The sequence below is a fragment of the Serinus canaria genome, chromosome W (assembly GCF_022539315.1).
Source record: "Serinus canaria isolate serCan28SL12 chromosome W, serCan2020, whole genome shotgun sequence".
Lineage (NCBI taxonomy): Eukaryota > Metazoa > Chordata > Aves > Passeriformes > Fringillidae > Serinus > Serinus canaria.
In genome coordinates, this window is record NC_066342.1 from 12,133,970 (window position 1) to 12,150,681 (window position 16,712).

The 16,712-nt window shown below is 44.3% G+C and overlaps 2 protein-coding genes across 6 annotated transcripts in view; one reads left to right on the forward strand and one right to left on the reverse strand.

Moving 5' to 3' along the window:
• Nucleotides 1–16,712, forward strand: part of LOC103824724 (DDB1- and CUL4-associated factor 12-like) — an 830,860-nt gene that overhangs the window by 226,877 nt on the left and 587,271 nt on the right. The window lies entirely within an intron of this gene.
• On the reverse strand, nucleotides 4,812–10,548 carry LOC127060977 (uncharacterized). Of its 4 annotated transcripts, none has more exons than XM_050986436.1 (3): nucleotides 10,123–10,548; nucleotides 6,059–7,047; nucleotides 4,812–5,369 (listed from the first exon to the last, which is right to left on the reverse strand). In XM_050986436.1, exons 2-3 carry the CDS (start codon nucleotides 6,747–6,749, stop codon nucleotides 5,224–5,226), a joined length of 837 nt encoding a protein of 278 aa, XP_050842393.1. In that variant the 5' UTR covers nucleotides 6,750–7,047; nucleotides 10,123–10,548; the 3' UTR covers nucleotides 4,812–5,223. The 4 variants fall into 4 exon arrangements, 3 of the variants coding, with proteins under 3 accessions (XP_050842393.1, XP_050842392.1, XP_050842391.1); XM_050986435.1 differs by having other exon boundaries at nucleotides 4,812–5,379; XM_050986434.1 differs by having other exon boundaries at nucleotides 4,812–5,379; nucleotides 6,005–7,047.

A 16,712-nucleotide genomic window follows, 5' to 3' on the forward strand; every position in this document is an offset into this window, starting at 1 on the left:
TCGGTGACACTTCTGCTTTAGCAATAATGAAGCTGGATGACAGGAATGAGACCATGCCTGATACAGGAAAGAAGCTCTGAGCATATGAAGATGCTGTACGTGGCCCAACACATGCCAGAAATGCAGCGGTGGAAACACATCTGCAGAAATTAGAAGACAAGACAGAAGAGAATCATAAGAAGCTCAGGGAGTAGATTAAAGAAGACCTTCTCCAAATCTCAGCAGTACAGAACAGAGGTTCTGGTATCCAACACAGACGTTCCCCAGATGGAGAGAGAAGGTACACCCCAGCAAGCTGAGCTGTGGTTCTTCCTGAGTGATTGCGGAGAAAACATGAGGAGATGGGATGGAAAATTTACTGCTGCTCTGGCACAATGGGTGCGTGACTTGAAGGAAGACAGGGCTCAGAGAGGGAGTTCCACCAAAAGGAAAGCAGCTCCAGTTGCCCATAGCTGAACTGCCAGGTATGATGATGATGATGACATGTCTGATCCCCATGAAGGAACCTCCAAGACATATGTCCAAGGAAAAAAGGATAACCAGGCTTAGAGGGGCCTTGCCTCTAGCCAGGTAGAGGCTAGGGAAAACCGTGTTTTCTGGACTGTGTGGATTTGTTGGCCTGGCACATCTGAACCACAAGAATACAAAGCTTTGGTCGATACTGGTGCACAGTGCACATTAATCCCATGAAGACATGGGGACAGAATCTGTTTCTATTGCTGGCATGACAGGGAGATCACAAGATTTCACTTAGGTGGAAGCGGATGTGAGCCTGACTGGAAATGAGTGGAAGAAACACCCTGTTGTGACTGGCCCAGAGGCCCCATGCATTTTGGGCATAGATTACCTCCCAAGTGGGTATTTCAAAGACCCAAAAGGACTCAGGTGGGCATTTAGGAAAGCAGCTGTAGTGACAGAGGGTGTCCAGCAATTGAATACCTTGCCTGGACTGTCTGAGAATCCATCTGTAGTAGGACTTCTAAAGGGAGTGATTTGTGGAAGCAAACAAACTCCACAATTTTGTGAAAGTTGTAAAGCCGGTATGTTTATTACGGCGCTGGACTCATGTGGGGATCTTTCCCCTTAAAAGGACATCTGTACCTCTGGGAAGTCGAGATGCTTTTTTATCTCCCTTTCTAATGCATATGCATGCAATTTCACAATAGGTTCATGAATATTCATTCTACTGATTTCGTATTACATTTGCCACTAGTTTTTTTATCAGAAAGAACTCCTGGGTCATCCCACTCTGCTTTCTGCAGCAGCCTCTCTGTCTGTTTCAGAGTTCAAGGGGCCCACCCTTATCTCTGTCTTACAGCTGAAGCAGTTTCTTCGAGCATAGGTTTTTTTTGTGAAAACAGGCAGTCAGACTAAAGAGCTATGTTTGCAAGCTACAGAGTTAATTCAAAAATGTACATTTCACCTAAATCAAAATGGATTTCTGCTCTGGAAAATTTCCACTCTGTCTCAGGAGAAGAGCAACAGGTACCAATTGTCACTTCGACAGTGCATCGACAACAGTATAGAACCACTCGAGATGCTGTGATTCCCATCCATAAGATGATCCCAGAGCTGGAGAGCCAAGGGGTGGTCAGCAAAACCCCCTCACCCTTCAACAGCCCCATTTGGCCTGTGTGTAAATCTGAAGGAGAAAGGAGATTGACAGTAGACTACCAGGCATTGAATGAAGTGACTCCACCGCTGAGTGCAGCTGTGCCAGACATATTAGAGCTCCAGTACAAGCTAGAGTCCAAGGCAGCAAAGTGGATTGCCACTACTGATCTTGCCAATGCATTTTTCTCGATCCCTCTGGCAGCAGAATGCAGGCCTCACTTTGCTTTCACGTGGAGGGGAGTGCAGTATACCTGGAACCAACTGCCCCAGGGGTGGAAGCACAGTCCCACCATCTGCCATGGACTGATCCAGACTGCACTAGAAAAGGGTGAGGCTCCAGAACATCTGCAATATATTGATGACATCATTGTGTGGGGGAACACAGCTGCAGAAGTGTTTGAGAAAGGGAAGAAAATGATCCATATACTCCTGGAATCTGGTTTCACCATCAAAAAGAGCTAAGTAAAGGGACCAGCTCGTGAGATTCAGTTCCTGGGAGTTAAAGTGGCAAGATGGATGGCGTCAGATTCCTACTGACGTCATCAACAAGATCACAGCTATGTCTCCACCGACCAATAAGAAGGAGACACAAGCTTTCCTAGGTGCCATAGGCTTTTGGAGAATGCACATTCCCGAGTACAGTCAGATCGTGAGCCCTCTTTACATGGTCACCCGCAAGAACAACAATTTCCACTGGGGCCCTGAGCAGCAATAAGCCTTTGCCCAGATCAAGCAGGAAATTGCTCATGCAGTAGCCCTTAGCCCAGTCATGACAACACCAGATGTGAAGAACATGCTCTACTCTGTAGCTGGGAGCCATGGTTTGTCCTGGAGCCTTTGGCAGAAGGTGCCTGGGGAGATGCGGCGTCGACCACTAGGATTTTGGAGTCAAAGCTACAGAGGCTCTGAAGCTAAGTATATACCAACACAGAAAGAAATCCTTGTTGCCTATGAAGGAGTCCAAGCAGCCTCAGAGGTGATTGGTACAGAAGCAAAACTCCTCTTGGGACCCCGGCTACTGGGTGCTGGGGTGGATGTTCAAAGGCAGGGTTCCTTCTACTCACCACGCCACCAGTGCTACATGGAGAAAATGGATTGCTCTTATCACACAGCGCACCTGTATTAGTAAACTGAATCTCCCTGGGGTTTTGGAAGCGATTACAAATTGGCCTGAAGGTGAAAATTTAGGTGTCACGGATGAAGAACAAGAACCAGTGACACGTGCTGAAGAAGCTCCTCCATATAACCAACTGCCCCCAGAGGAAACGTGCTACGCTCTTTTCACTGACGGTTCCAGTCGCATCATAGGGATGAACCGGAAGTGGAAAGCAGCCGTATGGAGCCCAACACAACAGGGTGCAGAGGCCACTGAAGGAGAAGGTGGATCAAGCCAACTTGCAGAACTCAAAGCTGTTCAACTGGCCCTGGACATTGCTGAGAGAGGAAAGTGGCCAAAGCTCTACCTCTACACTGATTCACGGTTGGTAGCCAATGCTCTGTGGGGATGGCTGGAGAGGGGGAGAGAGGCTAATTGACAGCATAGAAGAAAACCAATTTGGGCTGCTGATGAGTGGAAAGACATTGCTACTAGGGTAGGGAGGCTACCTGTAAAAGTCTGCCACATAGATTCCCATGTCCCCAAGAGTAGAGCTAATGAGGAGCACCAACACAATGAGCAGGTAGACCAGGCTGCAAAGATAGGGGTTTCAAAGATAGACCTAGATTGGGAACACAAGGGAGATTTACTCCTAGCTTGATGGGCCCATGATGCCTCAGGCCATCAGGGTAGAGATGCCACCTATAAATGGGCAAGAGACCGAGGGGTGGATTTAACCATGGACAGTATTTCTCAGGTTATCCATGACTGTGAGACATGTGCTGCCATCAAACAGGCCAAGCGAGTGAAGCCCCTATGATATGGTGGGCAGTGGTCCACGTACAAGTATGGGGAAGCCTGGCAGATTGACTACATCACACTGCCCCAGACATGCCAAGGCAAGCGCTACGTGCTCACAATGGTAGAAGCCACCATGGGATGGCTGGAAACCTCCCCTGTGTCTCACGCTACTGCCTGTAACACCATCCTAGGCCTTGAAAAGCAGGTTCTTTGGAGGCATGGTACCCCTGAGAGGATTGAGTCAGACAATGGGACTCATTTCAAGAACAGCCTTATCAACACCTGGGCTAGGGAACATGGCATTGAGTGGATGTACCATATACCCCACCATGCACTAGCTGCAGGCAAAGTGGAGAGGTACAATGGACTGTTAAAAACCTAGTTGAAAGCCTTGGGTGGGGGATCTTTCAAAAATTGGGAGCAGCATTTAGCAAAGGCCACCTGATTAGTTAACACCCAAGGTTCCACGAACCAAGCAGGTCCTGCCCAGTCTGAATCCCTGAATATAATGGAGATAAAGTCCCAGTGGTACATGTCAGAGGTTTTTCAGGGAAGACCGTGTGGATCAATTCTGCCTCGAGTACAGACAAATTCGTTCATGGGGTTGTCTTTGCTCAGGGCCTAGGTTGCACATGGTGGATAATGCAGAGAGATGGAACAACAAGATGTGTACCTCAGGGAGATCTGATTGTGGGGTGAGAATGATATGCAAATATCACTGTTTGCTGGATGTTACTGTCATTGTCTGTACATCAAACCACACAGACATGAAATAGAAGGAAACGTGTAAGTTTCAAAGGTCTGAGCAAGTGAAAGATGGAGTTTTGAGTCAGTAAAATAAAAGTGGGGAATCCTGCAGCTCTGTAGTCTGGGGCCTGGATTCAGTGGTCCAGTGTGGGGATGCGGTGAGGGCATGATGAGTATGGCTTGTAATTTTTGGGGGCAAACAGATGGATGTTTTTACGTTAATAAGATGCATGATATTTGGTAGTAAGTTGATGATGTTGGGATGAGGTGTGGAATGTCCTAGTGTTTTGCGGAGAAAATCAAAAACTCCACAACTTTGTAAAAGTTGTAAAGCCGATATGTTTATTGCAGTGCTGGACGCACGCGGGGATTACTCCCCTTAAAAGGCATGCGTACCTCTGGGATCTTCAGGTCCCCTTTTTATCTGTCTCCCCAAATACATATGCATACAATTTCACAACAGGTTCATACATATTCATTTTACAGACTTCGCGTGACATTTAGCGCTAGTTCTTTTGTTATCAGAAAAAATTCCTAGGCCAAGTTGACCTGTTCTCCCCCGCCCTTATCTCTGTCCTTCACTGGAGCAATTTTCTGAGCTCAGACTAAACAGCTAAGATTCCAAGGCTTAACTAAAAGATGTACATTTAACCTAAATCAAAAAGGATTTCTACCCTGCAACCTGGAAAATTTCTACTCTGTCTCATTCCCCCCTTTCCTAGAATATAAGTAAATTCTTTTACTTAATGCAGACTCTATGACAATAGGTGTCTCCCAATGCTTTGCCATGTACATTTGATAGGGATGTTAACATAGCTACTCATTGTAGTATTCTCCAATTCCAAATTAGCAGGATCAGTTATAAATATATACAAAACAATTCTGCAAGTGAAAGTATGAACCACTCCCGACTGCAATATACTCATTTTTGCCCATGTAAGCTTTAGTCTCAGTTCACTGTCTCCTCATGTCACTCTCCAAGGGGGGGCTTCTTGGGCCTTCTTCACTCGAGAGTGATGGATCCAGGCATTCTGCTCCTTGATCTTGATTGCAGTGAAGGTGGTGAGAAGCACCTGGAACGGTCCCTCCCACTGTGGTTCCAAAGTTTTCTCTGTAAGAGACTTAACATATACATAATCTCCAGGCTGTATGTTATGTACTGGCCCATCTAGCTCCCTGCTCCGAGCTCCAGCCACGTGTTTGCACTATTTTGGAAATGAAATGTGATCTCTCTATCTGAGGATATTGTGGCTGGAACTCCGAAGCGTGGTATTATTTCTTGTAATAACACTCTGGTCACCTCTCGAGCTTTGACAGTTCTGGTGGGGAATGATTCTGGCCACCCTGAAAATGTATCTGTCAATACCAATAAATACCGATACCTCCCTTTCCTTGGGACTTCTGAAAAGTCAATTTGCCACTGCTGTCCAGGCCCATGGCCTCTCCCAATCTGACCGAGTTTCGGCTTGGGAGCATTTTTGGGGTTAGTCTGGAGGCAAAGATCACACTGTCGGGTCACCTGAGTAATAGTGGCATATAAATTCCTAGCAACTATTCTTTCAATCAAGTAGGTGTATAGGGCATCTATTCCCCAGTGTGCTTTCTGGTGCTCTTCCCTTACTAGTGACCACAATAAATGGGAAGGGATTACCAGCTTCTTTTCAATGGTAGCCCACCCTTCTTGGTTATATGTCCCTTTTTGATCTTCAATTAATTTTCTATCTCTCTTACTATATTCTGGCTTACCTTCAAGGGAAATTTGTCCATCTGGAATTAGGGCTCCTTCAATAGTTACCTCACCTTTTGCTGCTTCCTTTGCCTCTCTATCCGCCAGCTCATTTCCTTCTTCCAATTCTGAGCTCACTCTTTGGTGTGCCTTGATATGCATAATTGCTACCTTTTCAGGCAGCTGAACTGCTTCTAACAGCTGGATTATCTCTTGTGCATGTTTGATGTTCTTTCCCTGTGAGGTCAGAAGTCCCCTCTCTTTCCAGATGGCTCCATGTGCATGCACGACTCCGAATGCACACCTCGAGTCTGTGTAGATGTTTATCTTCTTTCCTTTTGCCATTTCTAAGGCACGGGTCAGGGCAATTATCTCGGCCTTCTGTGCAGAGGTGCCTGTTGGTAAGGGTCCGGATTCTATTACCTCTCTGCAGGTGGTCACTGCATACCCAGCATGTCGCTTTCCATTGGCAACGTAGCTACTCCCGTCAGTGAACCAGGTCTCTGCATCGTCCAAAGGAGTGTCCTTTAAGTCTGGGCGGCTGGAGTAGGTAGCTTCAATGGTCTCCAGGCAATCGTGGTGCACTGCTTCCCCTTGATTTCCACTGAGAAAGGAAGCTGGGTTGACAATATTAGTCACCACTATTTCTACATCATCTTGCTCTACCATGATGGCCTGGTATTTCAGGAACCTCTGTGGTGAAAGCCAATGGCCACCCTTTTCTTCTAGTACTGTGGACACTGTATGGGACACTAGCACAGTCATTCTTTGTCCCAGGGTAAACTTGAGTGCCTCCTGAATATTCACCACAACTGCTGCTACAGCTCTAAGGCAACCTGGCTATCTTTTGGCTGTTGCATCTAGTTGCTTAGAGAAGTAAGCAACTGCCCTCCGGTATGGACCCAAGTCCTGGGCCAGTATTCCCAAGGCAATTCCCTGTTTTTCATGGGAAAATAGAAAGAATGGTTTACTTACATCTGGAAGTCTTAGGGCTGGAGCTGACATGAGGGCACTCTTTAGCTGGTGAAAGGCCCGTGTGGCTTCTTTCGTCCACAGGAGATCTCTGTTTCCATTGGCAATAAGAGCATAGAGGGGTTTGACGAGCAGTCCATAATTATAAACCCACAGCCGGCACCACCCTGCCATGCCCAAGAAGGTTCGGAGTTCTTTATTGTCTGGGGTTTTGGGGTTTGGCATATGGCTTCCTTGCGAGCCTGCCCTAGAGTCCGTTGCCCAGCACTCACCTCATACCCCAGGTAGATTACTTTCTGTTTCACTACCTGTGCCTTTTTCTTTGATACTCTGTATCCTTGGAGTCCTAGGAAATTCAAAAGGCTTACCGTCCAGGCCACACATGCTTCCCTCGTCTGAGTGGCTACTAGAGGGTCATCCACATACTGCAACAGCCTTCCTTCTTCCTGTGGAGCTTCTCAGGACTCCAGATCTTTTGCAAGTTGCTCCCAAACAGAGTGGGGAAATTTTGAAGCCTTGAGGCACATGGACTATGTGAGCTGGGTTTTGCACTGCTTTCAGGGCTTTCTCATTTGAATGCAAAAATTTTCTGGCTGGCTTTGTGGATAGGGAGGCAAAAGAAGGCATCTTTCAGGTCTAAAACAGTAAACCAGGTTAGCTCAGGTGTTAAACAAGTTAGTAAAGTATATGGATTTGCTACTACAGGGTATAAATTCCTTGTTATCTTATTGACAGCCCTCAATCTAGTACCATTGATTATTGGTTTGATTTCTTCTCTATCTTCTTTTCAGGGGGTACTGCTTAATTCTCACTGGTTGTGTTCCTTTCTTAAGCCTTTTTACTATGAAGGGGTGCATTCTTCACCCTCCCTGGTACAGCAGAAGCCTATACTTCTGAAAATACTTGTTCTAATATCTCTTTACTAATTTCTTTCTTAATTTCAATGGCTGTTAATGTTAAGCCTAACATCTTTATATCATTTGCCTCCAGAGTAACCCCCCATTTGAGAATGTTTAGAGAATTGGGCATATACAAAAGCTTCTAAGTACACATGTTACTTCAAAGATTTGCAAAAGTATGCCTTCTCAGACTGGTCAGTTGCTCCCCACACTATAACACAATGGTTCTCCACAGGTACTAAAGCTTTATTTAAAACTGAATATACAGCTCCTGTATCAACTAAAATTTCACCCTTTTCCTTTTTCTGGTCTCACTGCCTCTCAAAGAGGGGTTTGTTACCTCCTAGTTCTGGATGAACTGCCAGGAGGGGGATGGGTGCCAATGGGTATACCTTTGGAGCCTGAGTCCTCTTCCCTTTTGGGGAATTCCTCCTTATCCTCTTTTACTTTAGGAGGAGTCTTTAATAAATTATAAGTACTTATTTTGCGAGCTGTAATCGCTTTGCATTTCAGTATGATAAACTTTCTCTGACTTCATACATTGCTATCTTATGCTGCATGCTGAACAACATGTTTCATTTGCTTTCTCTTTGCTTTGTTTTCTTTTTCAAGGGCTAACACCAGTAGGTCAGAGGGAGCTCTGAACCCACAGTTACTCTGCCATTCTGGGTGAAGTCTTAAAATAAAACTACATCAACATATGGGACTTTATTTCATTTCCTTTCTTATTTTAAAACAGCATTAACTATAATAAGGTATTATAAATCCTTTTTTCCTGAGCCGCCCCTACTGGCAGCTTTCTCCCAGTGAGCCCCTCCCAAAGGGGCTAGTTCAGGAACTTCTTTGCTCTGGTTAGTTCTCATTTTCTCTTTCTCTTTATACTATCTTGTTTCTACCCAAGCCTCACAGTGTCGTCTTTTCTCAGTTTTTCCCACACACACAGACCTTCAGGTGGCAGGCATTAGATGTGATCTTCTACACATAAGCTTTAAGATCTCAAGTTCTGAATTGGCTTGATCAGGAACCTTAAATTTACACTTAAGGCACAGAAATCTGCATTGCACACAAGGTGCCAGCTTCTCAATGCACCAAAAGCTCTCAGGAATTGCTTGCAGGCTATTCCATTTATCACTTCGGCGTTTATCACTTAACCTCTACGGCGGGCTGTTTTCAGTTCAAACTTACTATATTACCAACTGAAGTCTCATAAACTCATTCATCTCTTCTATCTAAACTCTGTTTTACAAAATCTCAGTTTTTTCTAGTTCTCTTCTCTCACAATCTAATTCAAGCATTTTTACTGACACTCACTTTACTGCCTTGCAATAGGCTGTGCTTGTTACAGCAAAAACTTTGATATGCCCACAAACACAGACACACACCGCTCCCCCCCTTATCTCAAATTCACAAGTCAGGGCTGGAATTGCTGGGGGGGGGGAATTCTTGGAATTCCTTTAGTTCTTTTTACCACAGTTAAACATAAATCACCATACCCTAGTTCTTCTGTGTAAAATGCTACATTTCTTGCAAAAAAATCCTAAAATCTCCACAAACACCACTATACAATTCGAGCATCAAATTACCACAATGTGGGGGTAAGAACCACACAAACTCACCGGGAAAGGGCATATCTCTCAAAGTGCCCACTTTTCTCAACACAACACAGCATACAATACAGTTCAGCATTTACCCACAAGAGTTTCCTCTGGTCTACACACACTCTGGACACAATCAAAATAACAGCACACAGCAAAATTCTAGAGATGAAGTCTAACTACCCGGGTAGCGGAAGTCCCTGAGCTCATACTCACGGTTAAAATGTGCCTGATCTACACAAATCACTACCTTTAAACACAATACACATCTTGACCAACGTTTCTCCACTTGTTCCACTTCACCGCAGGGCACTCCCTGCCCCACAGCCTGCCCCGGCTGGTACCTCAGGCCTTACTCAGCCCCTTCAGTCGCGGGTAGAAACTCCCCCGCACTGTAGATATACTCCCTTTGTACACCATGCACTCACACAATCACAAACACACACAATGCATGAACTACACAGCAATACAGTGTCCGGACACCACACACATGCACGAGTTCACTCGAACCCACCCCCAGGGTTGCTAGCGGCCGCTCTATCAGACAGTGAACTCTCTCGCCTTTCAGTCACTCTATCGACTGGTCTGCCTGCAGGCACAGGCTGAGCACTCAGACGTCTCTGAGTGACTTATTCAGCCTTCCTATCCCCTGGGGGCTCTCTTAATACATACCGAATATTCCGCACGCCAGCAGGTCCTTGTCTGTCTCCGCAGAAGGCGAAGCGAGACAGCGGAGCTCCTCTGGGAAGATCCCAGGGCGCGTCTAGGAGGTCCCTCTATCCCTCCTGCCCTGCGGGGACAGAGATGGAACCTCCTGGCTGGCTCGCCAAAATGTTTTGCGGAGAAAATCAAAAACTCCACAACTTTGTAAAAGTTGTAAAGCCGATATGTTTATTGCAGCGCTGGACGCATGCGGGGATTACTCCCCTTAAAAGGCATGCGTACCTCTGGGATCTTCAGGTCCCCTTTTTATCTCTCTCCCCAAATACATATGCATACAATTTCACAACAGGTTCATACATATTCATTTTACACACTTAGCGTGACATTTAGCACTAGTTCTTTTGTTATCAGAAAAAATTCCTAGGCCAAGTTGACCCGTTTCCCCGCCTTTTCTCTGTCCTTCACTGGTGCAATTTTCTGAGTTCAGACTACACAGCTAAGATTCCAAGACTTAACTAAAAGATGTACATTTAACCTAAATCAAAAAGAATTTCTACCCTGCAACCTGGAAAATTTCTACTCTGTCTTACTAGGGTGATGTTATGATGCTTGTAACCCCAATCATGGGTTCTGTTTATGCTGGATATTATATTCTGTGCCTTCAAGACTGGCTCTGAGAGCAAAGGAGGGGAGAAGAAGCACGGAGTTTTGTTATAAGCCTGCTCTCACTCCTCCACTGTGGTGTCAGGGCACGGATGGGGCAGAACACGGCACTCCGTTGTTTCTTAGTTAGTTTAGCTAGCTGAGGCAGACAAGTTCCCTGGACTGGTTTTCTTTCCCTTTTTCTGGAACCGTTCGAACCTCCTCTGGACTGGGACCCAGGGAAACACCAAGAGCTTGCGCTTGGTGGCGTACCAGGGCCTACTCTGGGCACCCATGGAGAGACTTTCTGAATGTGTCATCTTTTTCAGAGCGGTGAAAGAGTGGTGTCATCCGCTATTGCTCATTTTGTGTGCTGGGGAGTGCTTTGCCTGTTAAATAAACAGGTTCTTTCCACTTCTCTCTGAGGAAATCCTTCCTGAACTGGTTGGGGAGAGGGGCCGTGTGGGTTTGCCTTCTAGAGGGGCCCCTTTTGGAGGTTTTCTCCCAAATTTGCCCTAAACTAGGACAACCTAGAGCCAAAGAAAGGTTAAGTCCCTTTGAAATGCTTTATGGGACAACATATAGAGTGCAAAAAGGAATGTCTACCCACCCTGGGGAGGTGACACTGGCCACCTATATGGCGGCCCTGAGTAAAAAGCTCAGAGAAATTGAAAAACATGTGGCTGGAACTCAGAGCAGAGAGTTAGATAGGCCAGTACATAACATGCAGCCTGGAGATTATGCATATGTTAAGTCTCTCGCAGAAAAGCCTTTGGAACCACAGTGGGAAAAACCATTCCAGGTGCTTCTCACTACTTTCACCACGATTAAGATCAAGGAGCAGGGCACCTGGATCCACCACTCTTGAATGAAGAAAGCCCCAGAAACCCCTTAGAAAGTGACACCAGGTAACAATGAACTGAAACTAAAATTTACCTGAGCAAAATGAGTACCTCGCGGTTTAATAATTGAGCCTGTAGAAATTTTACCAAGACAGTAGTTTTGTTTGTAGTTGCAATTATAATCAAAAAAAGTCCCTCTGTGATAGCAGAAAATGATGAATAGCCTTAGTCCGAAGCCTTAACAACTACACAATTACTGAAGGTAGAAGTGTTAATGGAAAGATGGCAGTTGTAGTTATGTGGCGACAAAATGCTGACCATTTGTATACACTATCCCAATGACAAAAATTGGAAGAAAAATGGACACTCTGAAGAATCATAGGAGACAAAATTAAAATAGGGTGTCAAATGATTAATGGAATTACCCATGAGAAAGTAACTGGAATTTTAATAAAACCAATTTCCAGAAGTGGTCACCCAAGAAGATTGTACTCACCCAATTAGATTGTTGATATGATTTTGGTTGTATTCGTCCAGGTAAATTAGATTGCTAGTATAATTTTATATTAACACAGACTGTTATGGTTAGCTGTTTTTGGACTAATAATGGTCAAGACCTTAAGATTGAGGAAGGCCTAGCATTAAATTTTAAGATAGTTGCTGTACCTTTTACAGTAGTGGGACCCCTTACAACCTATGCCAGTACTCAACCAACCCAACCCCAAATAAAACTTAAACCTAAAATTTATAAAATAAGCCCATACATAGTAAAGAATACAGGCCAACAACAACTGTTGTTTAACCCAGAGTGATCTCTCAAACGTGTTTAATTGCTAATGCAAATTAACATCTCAAAAATCCAACCCACCTGCTCCTCTTTCCTAAAGACATCCTTTGAGGGCTGGGCAAACTAGTTACAAAAGCAAGCACACCTCAGGGGCAGAATGAAAAGAGATTTAACTGGGATATTAAGAACATGATTGGGTGTTTTAAATGGAATCAATTAAAAAATACTAATGAATAAGCTGGCCACTGCAACAAGTGGTCTAACAAAACTAAAACAACCTCTACAATCATCCTTATTAACATTATGAACTAGTCAATGGCAGGTTTCAAAAGTGTTGCCAAAATAGGAAAAAGCCAAGGACCAAGACCACAAATTAATAATAGATGCACTTAGTATGGTTCAAGATTATGTGTTTTTAACTTTTAGTTGTATACAAGCACAGTTATGGATTCAGGCTACAGCAGCTTTGATTATAATGGAAAGAGGTGAAGGCGATTTTCTGGTTGAGGTCCGAAAGGCTGTTTGGGACAATACTATTGATTTTGAGAGGAAATTCCAATCTTGGTGGATTCTGATAAATTTTACCTATGATCCTACTATTGTTAGTGTCCAGGAACACATAATCACAGAATGATTATATGCAGGTGCTTTTATTGAGGAGCTCTGGATGTCAGGAGTACAAACCAAAATTGGACTTCGACATCGTTTCAAGCTGAACATGTTTTATATTCTATCGCTATATAACTTACATATTAATTATTAAACTTACATTGTTCTATTGTATACAGTGGTTTCATCCAAGCATGGATTTCTTGTGATCCCCCTCAAACCTCTGAACATAGTTTCTCATGATTCTTCTTACGATTAAACAATATTTATATCTAATTACTAAGAAAACATCAGATCTAACAATTATATAATTTATCATATACTGATTACACAAGTGCAGTTTCACATGATCTAGCAAACACAAGGCCTAACATTTCCCAGGGCCTACCCTTAACCATTTCCCAGGGCCTACTAAGCCTAACTTTCTTTCTAACTCCCCGGATTATACAATGATTTTAAAAACATTTTATCCCTATACTTTCACTATTAATGTGGCCACTGCCTTTGTGCTTACTATACGTAATGCCACCATCTATGTTATCCATCCCATCATTACACTAGGACTAAACCATGAGACGAGGGTGCTCTATCCCTTGGAACATAGGGCATGGGCACAGATGGTGAATGAGAAATAGCAAACGGTAAACTTAGAATCTTGTGATACCCAGGAACAACTAGGGTTTATTTGTGAAAGTAATACCATTGATACTCAAGATGTGTGTCTTGACACTGAACAAGGTGTTTGCCACTTTGTGATTCATCCAGTTACTAGTCAAGACTGCATGCTTAAGAACTACGTAGACTTTTGTAGAAATAGGTAACAAAAATGTAACTTTGCTTAATAGAAATCATTTTCATTTTTGTATTTGTAATTTTTTTAAGATTATCGGTTGTGATTTTTCATATTTGGCACCAGTGACATCCCATCAGCTGATCAAATCCAATTACACAATGTATTACAGGTATCAATGTATCACCTACTCCTGTTGGAATGAACCTTATGTTGGTAAGACAACTAATTAAACATCAAGACCTAATTGAAATTTTGAAGAAGATTCAGGAAAATGGAGAGAAAACTCGAATTACTGTCCATCATGATACAAAAAAGATAAGCAGAGTTCTACAGAGAATAAAACAAGATGCAGATCATCACTAGTGGGATGCAATCTTTGGATGGCCACCAACTGCAACTAGGATTTTAAATACATTGTGTCACCCCATTGTTGTTTTATTGATATTAGTTGGTGTGAGTCTAGGATTGTCTTTCATAATATTTATCTGGAATTGGAGAATGTTGTGATGAGTGGCGGTATTAACTTCCTTGTCAAATCTACATGATAAGGTATTAAGGGACACATACCGTAGAGATTGGGAAGATGATTTTTTGTACTAAGTAAAAGAATTTACTGATTTTTCCAGAAAAGGGGGGACTGAGACATGGGGGTTAGAAATTAATTTAGGATTCAGGATAGCTGTTTTAGACGATGCATGTTGCTTAACTTGCTTAACTTGCTTGCAAGGCCTGTGAATATAAGACAAGAAGGAATGCAGGGAGCCTGATAAGAAGAGCTTCTTACCCCAAACAAGGTAGAAGGAATGTGAGAGCCTGCAAGCTGTTGGAGATAAGAGATGCTCCTCAGACTATAAACCAGCTTAGACCAGCACTATAGTTTGGGCTACAGCCAAGAGACTAAAGAGCATGCACCGAGAAGAAAAGGTAAAGTTCACATTGATGAAGACTCGTTTACCCTTCCTCCTGTGACCACCAGATGATCACCAGAGAGCACTGTGCAAGCTCAGGACTGATAAGCTAATTATAATACGAAGCAGGGCTGGGTGGGGCTAAGAAATGAATATGCATAGGACTGTTGCCAAACTTGATGCATATGTACCATTTAAGAGAATAAAAAGAGGATTAGAATTTTGTCCTGGTTTAGGGCAAATTTGGGAGAGAATCCCCAAAGGGGGGCCCCTCCAGAAAGCAAGCCCACACGGCCCCTCCCCACAACCGGTTCGGGAGGAATTCTTCAGAGAGAAGTGGAAAGAACCTGTTTATTTAACAGGCACAGCACCCCCAGCACACAAAATGAACAACACCGGATGACACCACTCTTTCACCACTCTGAAAAAAGATGACAAATTCAGAACGTCTCTCTTGGGGGTGGTCGCTCTGTTATCAGTCCCTCCGGCGCTGGGGCAGCTGCTGCAGGCCACAAGGTGCAAACCCTCGGTGTTTCCCAGGTCCCAGTCCAGAGCAGGTTCAAGTAGGTCCAAACAGGAAAGGAGAAACAGTCCAGGAAGGAATTTGGACTGTTTAGCTAAATTAACTAATGAGAAGAGGCAAAAAGCAAGAGCAAGCAGAAGCAAAGCAGAAGCAGAGCAGAAGCAAGAGCAGAGCGAAAAGCAGGGCAAAAAGCAAAAAGCAGCACTATGTACTGTACTGTCTGTATGTCCCGCTGGCTGTGGGGGAGTGGCTGATAAGAAGCCAAAACAGAACTTTCCCTTTTCAGAGCCAGTCTTGAAGGCACAGAACATAATATCCAGCATACACAGCACACATGAATGGGGATACGAGCATCCTAACATCACCCTAGGACAGTTTCTCAGGAGGCACGTGTGCTTTTGGAGGAGCCACCCTCACGTGCCTGGCACTGAATAAATGCATACCTACTTTACAACTTTATGAGCTGTGGAGTCTTTCCATGAATCACCCCCATTTGTGCTGTAATCATATCCAATACCATTCGATTTGAAAGTACTACTTCTTTTAGGAAATTTACTTCTGTTTGCAGCCGTCCAATGGCATCTGCTGTTGTATTTGCAATTATTTCCATTTCTGCTGAGATGTTCACTATTGTGATTTCTAACTGTGCTATGCTTAGCGGAAATAATAAGGCCCTGACAAAGCTATGAAAACCTGTGTTATGTCTAATTAGAGAGTTGGATGGTACACTTTGACTTAATCAATTTTTCCAAACTTTTCTCCAAATTCTCTGACAATCCCTGTAATTGAACTAGTATGATTTTACATCTGCATGTGCGGGACAAGATACCCCATGTAACTTGGTTTGAAAGACAGGTGTCTGCTAAGGAAAGCAGGAGCCTCCCTTGGAATGGAAAATGTAAACCCCTTCGCTCCGAATTATTATAATTTTGAAATTAAGGGGCTCTCAGGCAAAGATAAGAGAATAGGAATAACAGTTATTTACTAGTATGTATAATAAAGCAAACAAACAACAACAACTACAGCATTAAGAACAAACAGAACCAGGAACCCAGCAACAGCCTTCTCAGCCGCAGGCACTTTCTCCTTTGGTGTAGTGATGGTCACAGCTGGCAGGGGCGCTGGTGGCTCCCGGTGGGCAGGGCGGGTGCGATGATTCCCATGCGGCTGCAGGGGGCGCTGTGGCGTGAGCTCGGGGACCATGCGGTAATGGCAGCTTGACCGAGATGGGAAGGGATGGAAGAGAGGCTTTGCTTCTCAAACCCCTGGGGCAGTTGATCCCAGTACCCCATCAGGACTCTCAGAAGCAGCAAGCTGGGCCAGCAGGATGTCTCAGCAGGCAGGGGGTGCAGGGCTACAGTGCAGCAAAAACTTGGAGCAGTGCTGAAGAAGCAGCAGGGGTGGGGCAGCAGCAGACCGGCTCCCAGCAGGGCAGGGAGAGGCAAGCTCAGGATCCTGGGCACCCAAGCAGATGGTAATAGGTCCCTCTTTTAGT

Coding starts and splice junctions, on each gene's coding strand:
- LOC127060977 (XM_050986434.1), bottom strand. CDS start 6,749: ATGACTGTGCTAGTGTCCCATACAGTGTCCACAGTACTAGAAGAAAAG. Junction 5,380..6,004: donor TGGACAAATTTCCCTTGAAG/GTAAGCCAGAAT, acceptor GTATATGTTAAG/TCTCTTACAGAGAAAACTTT.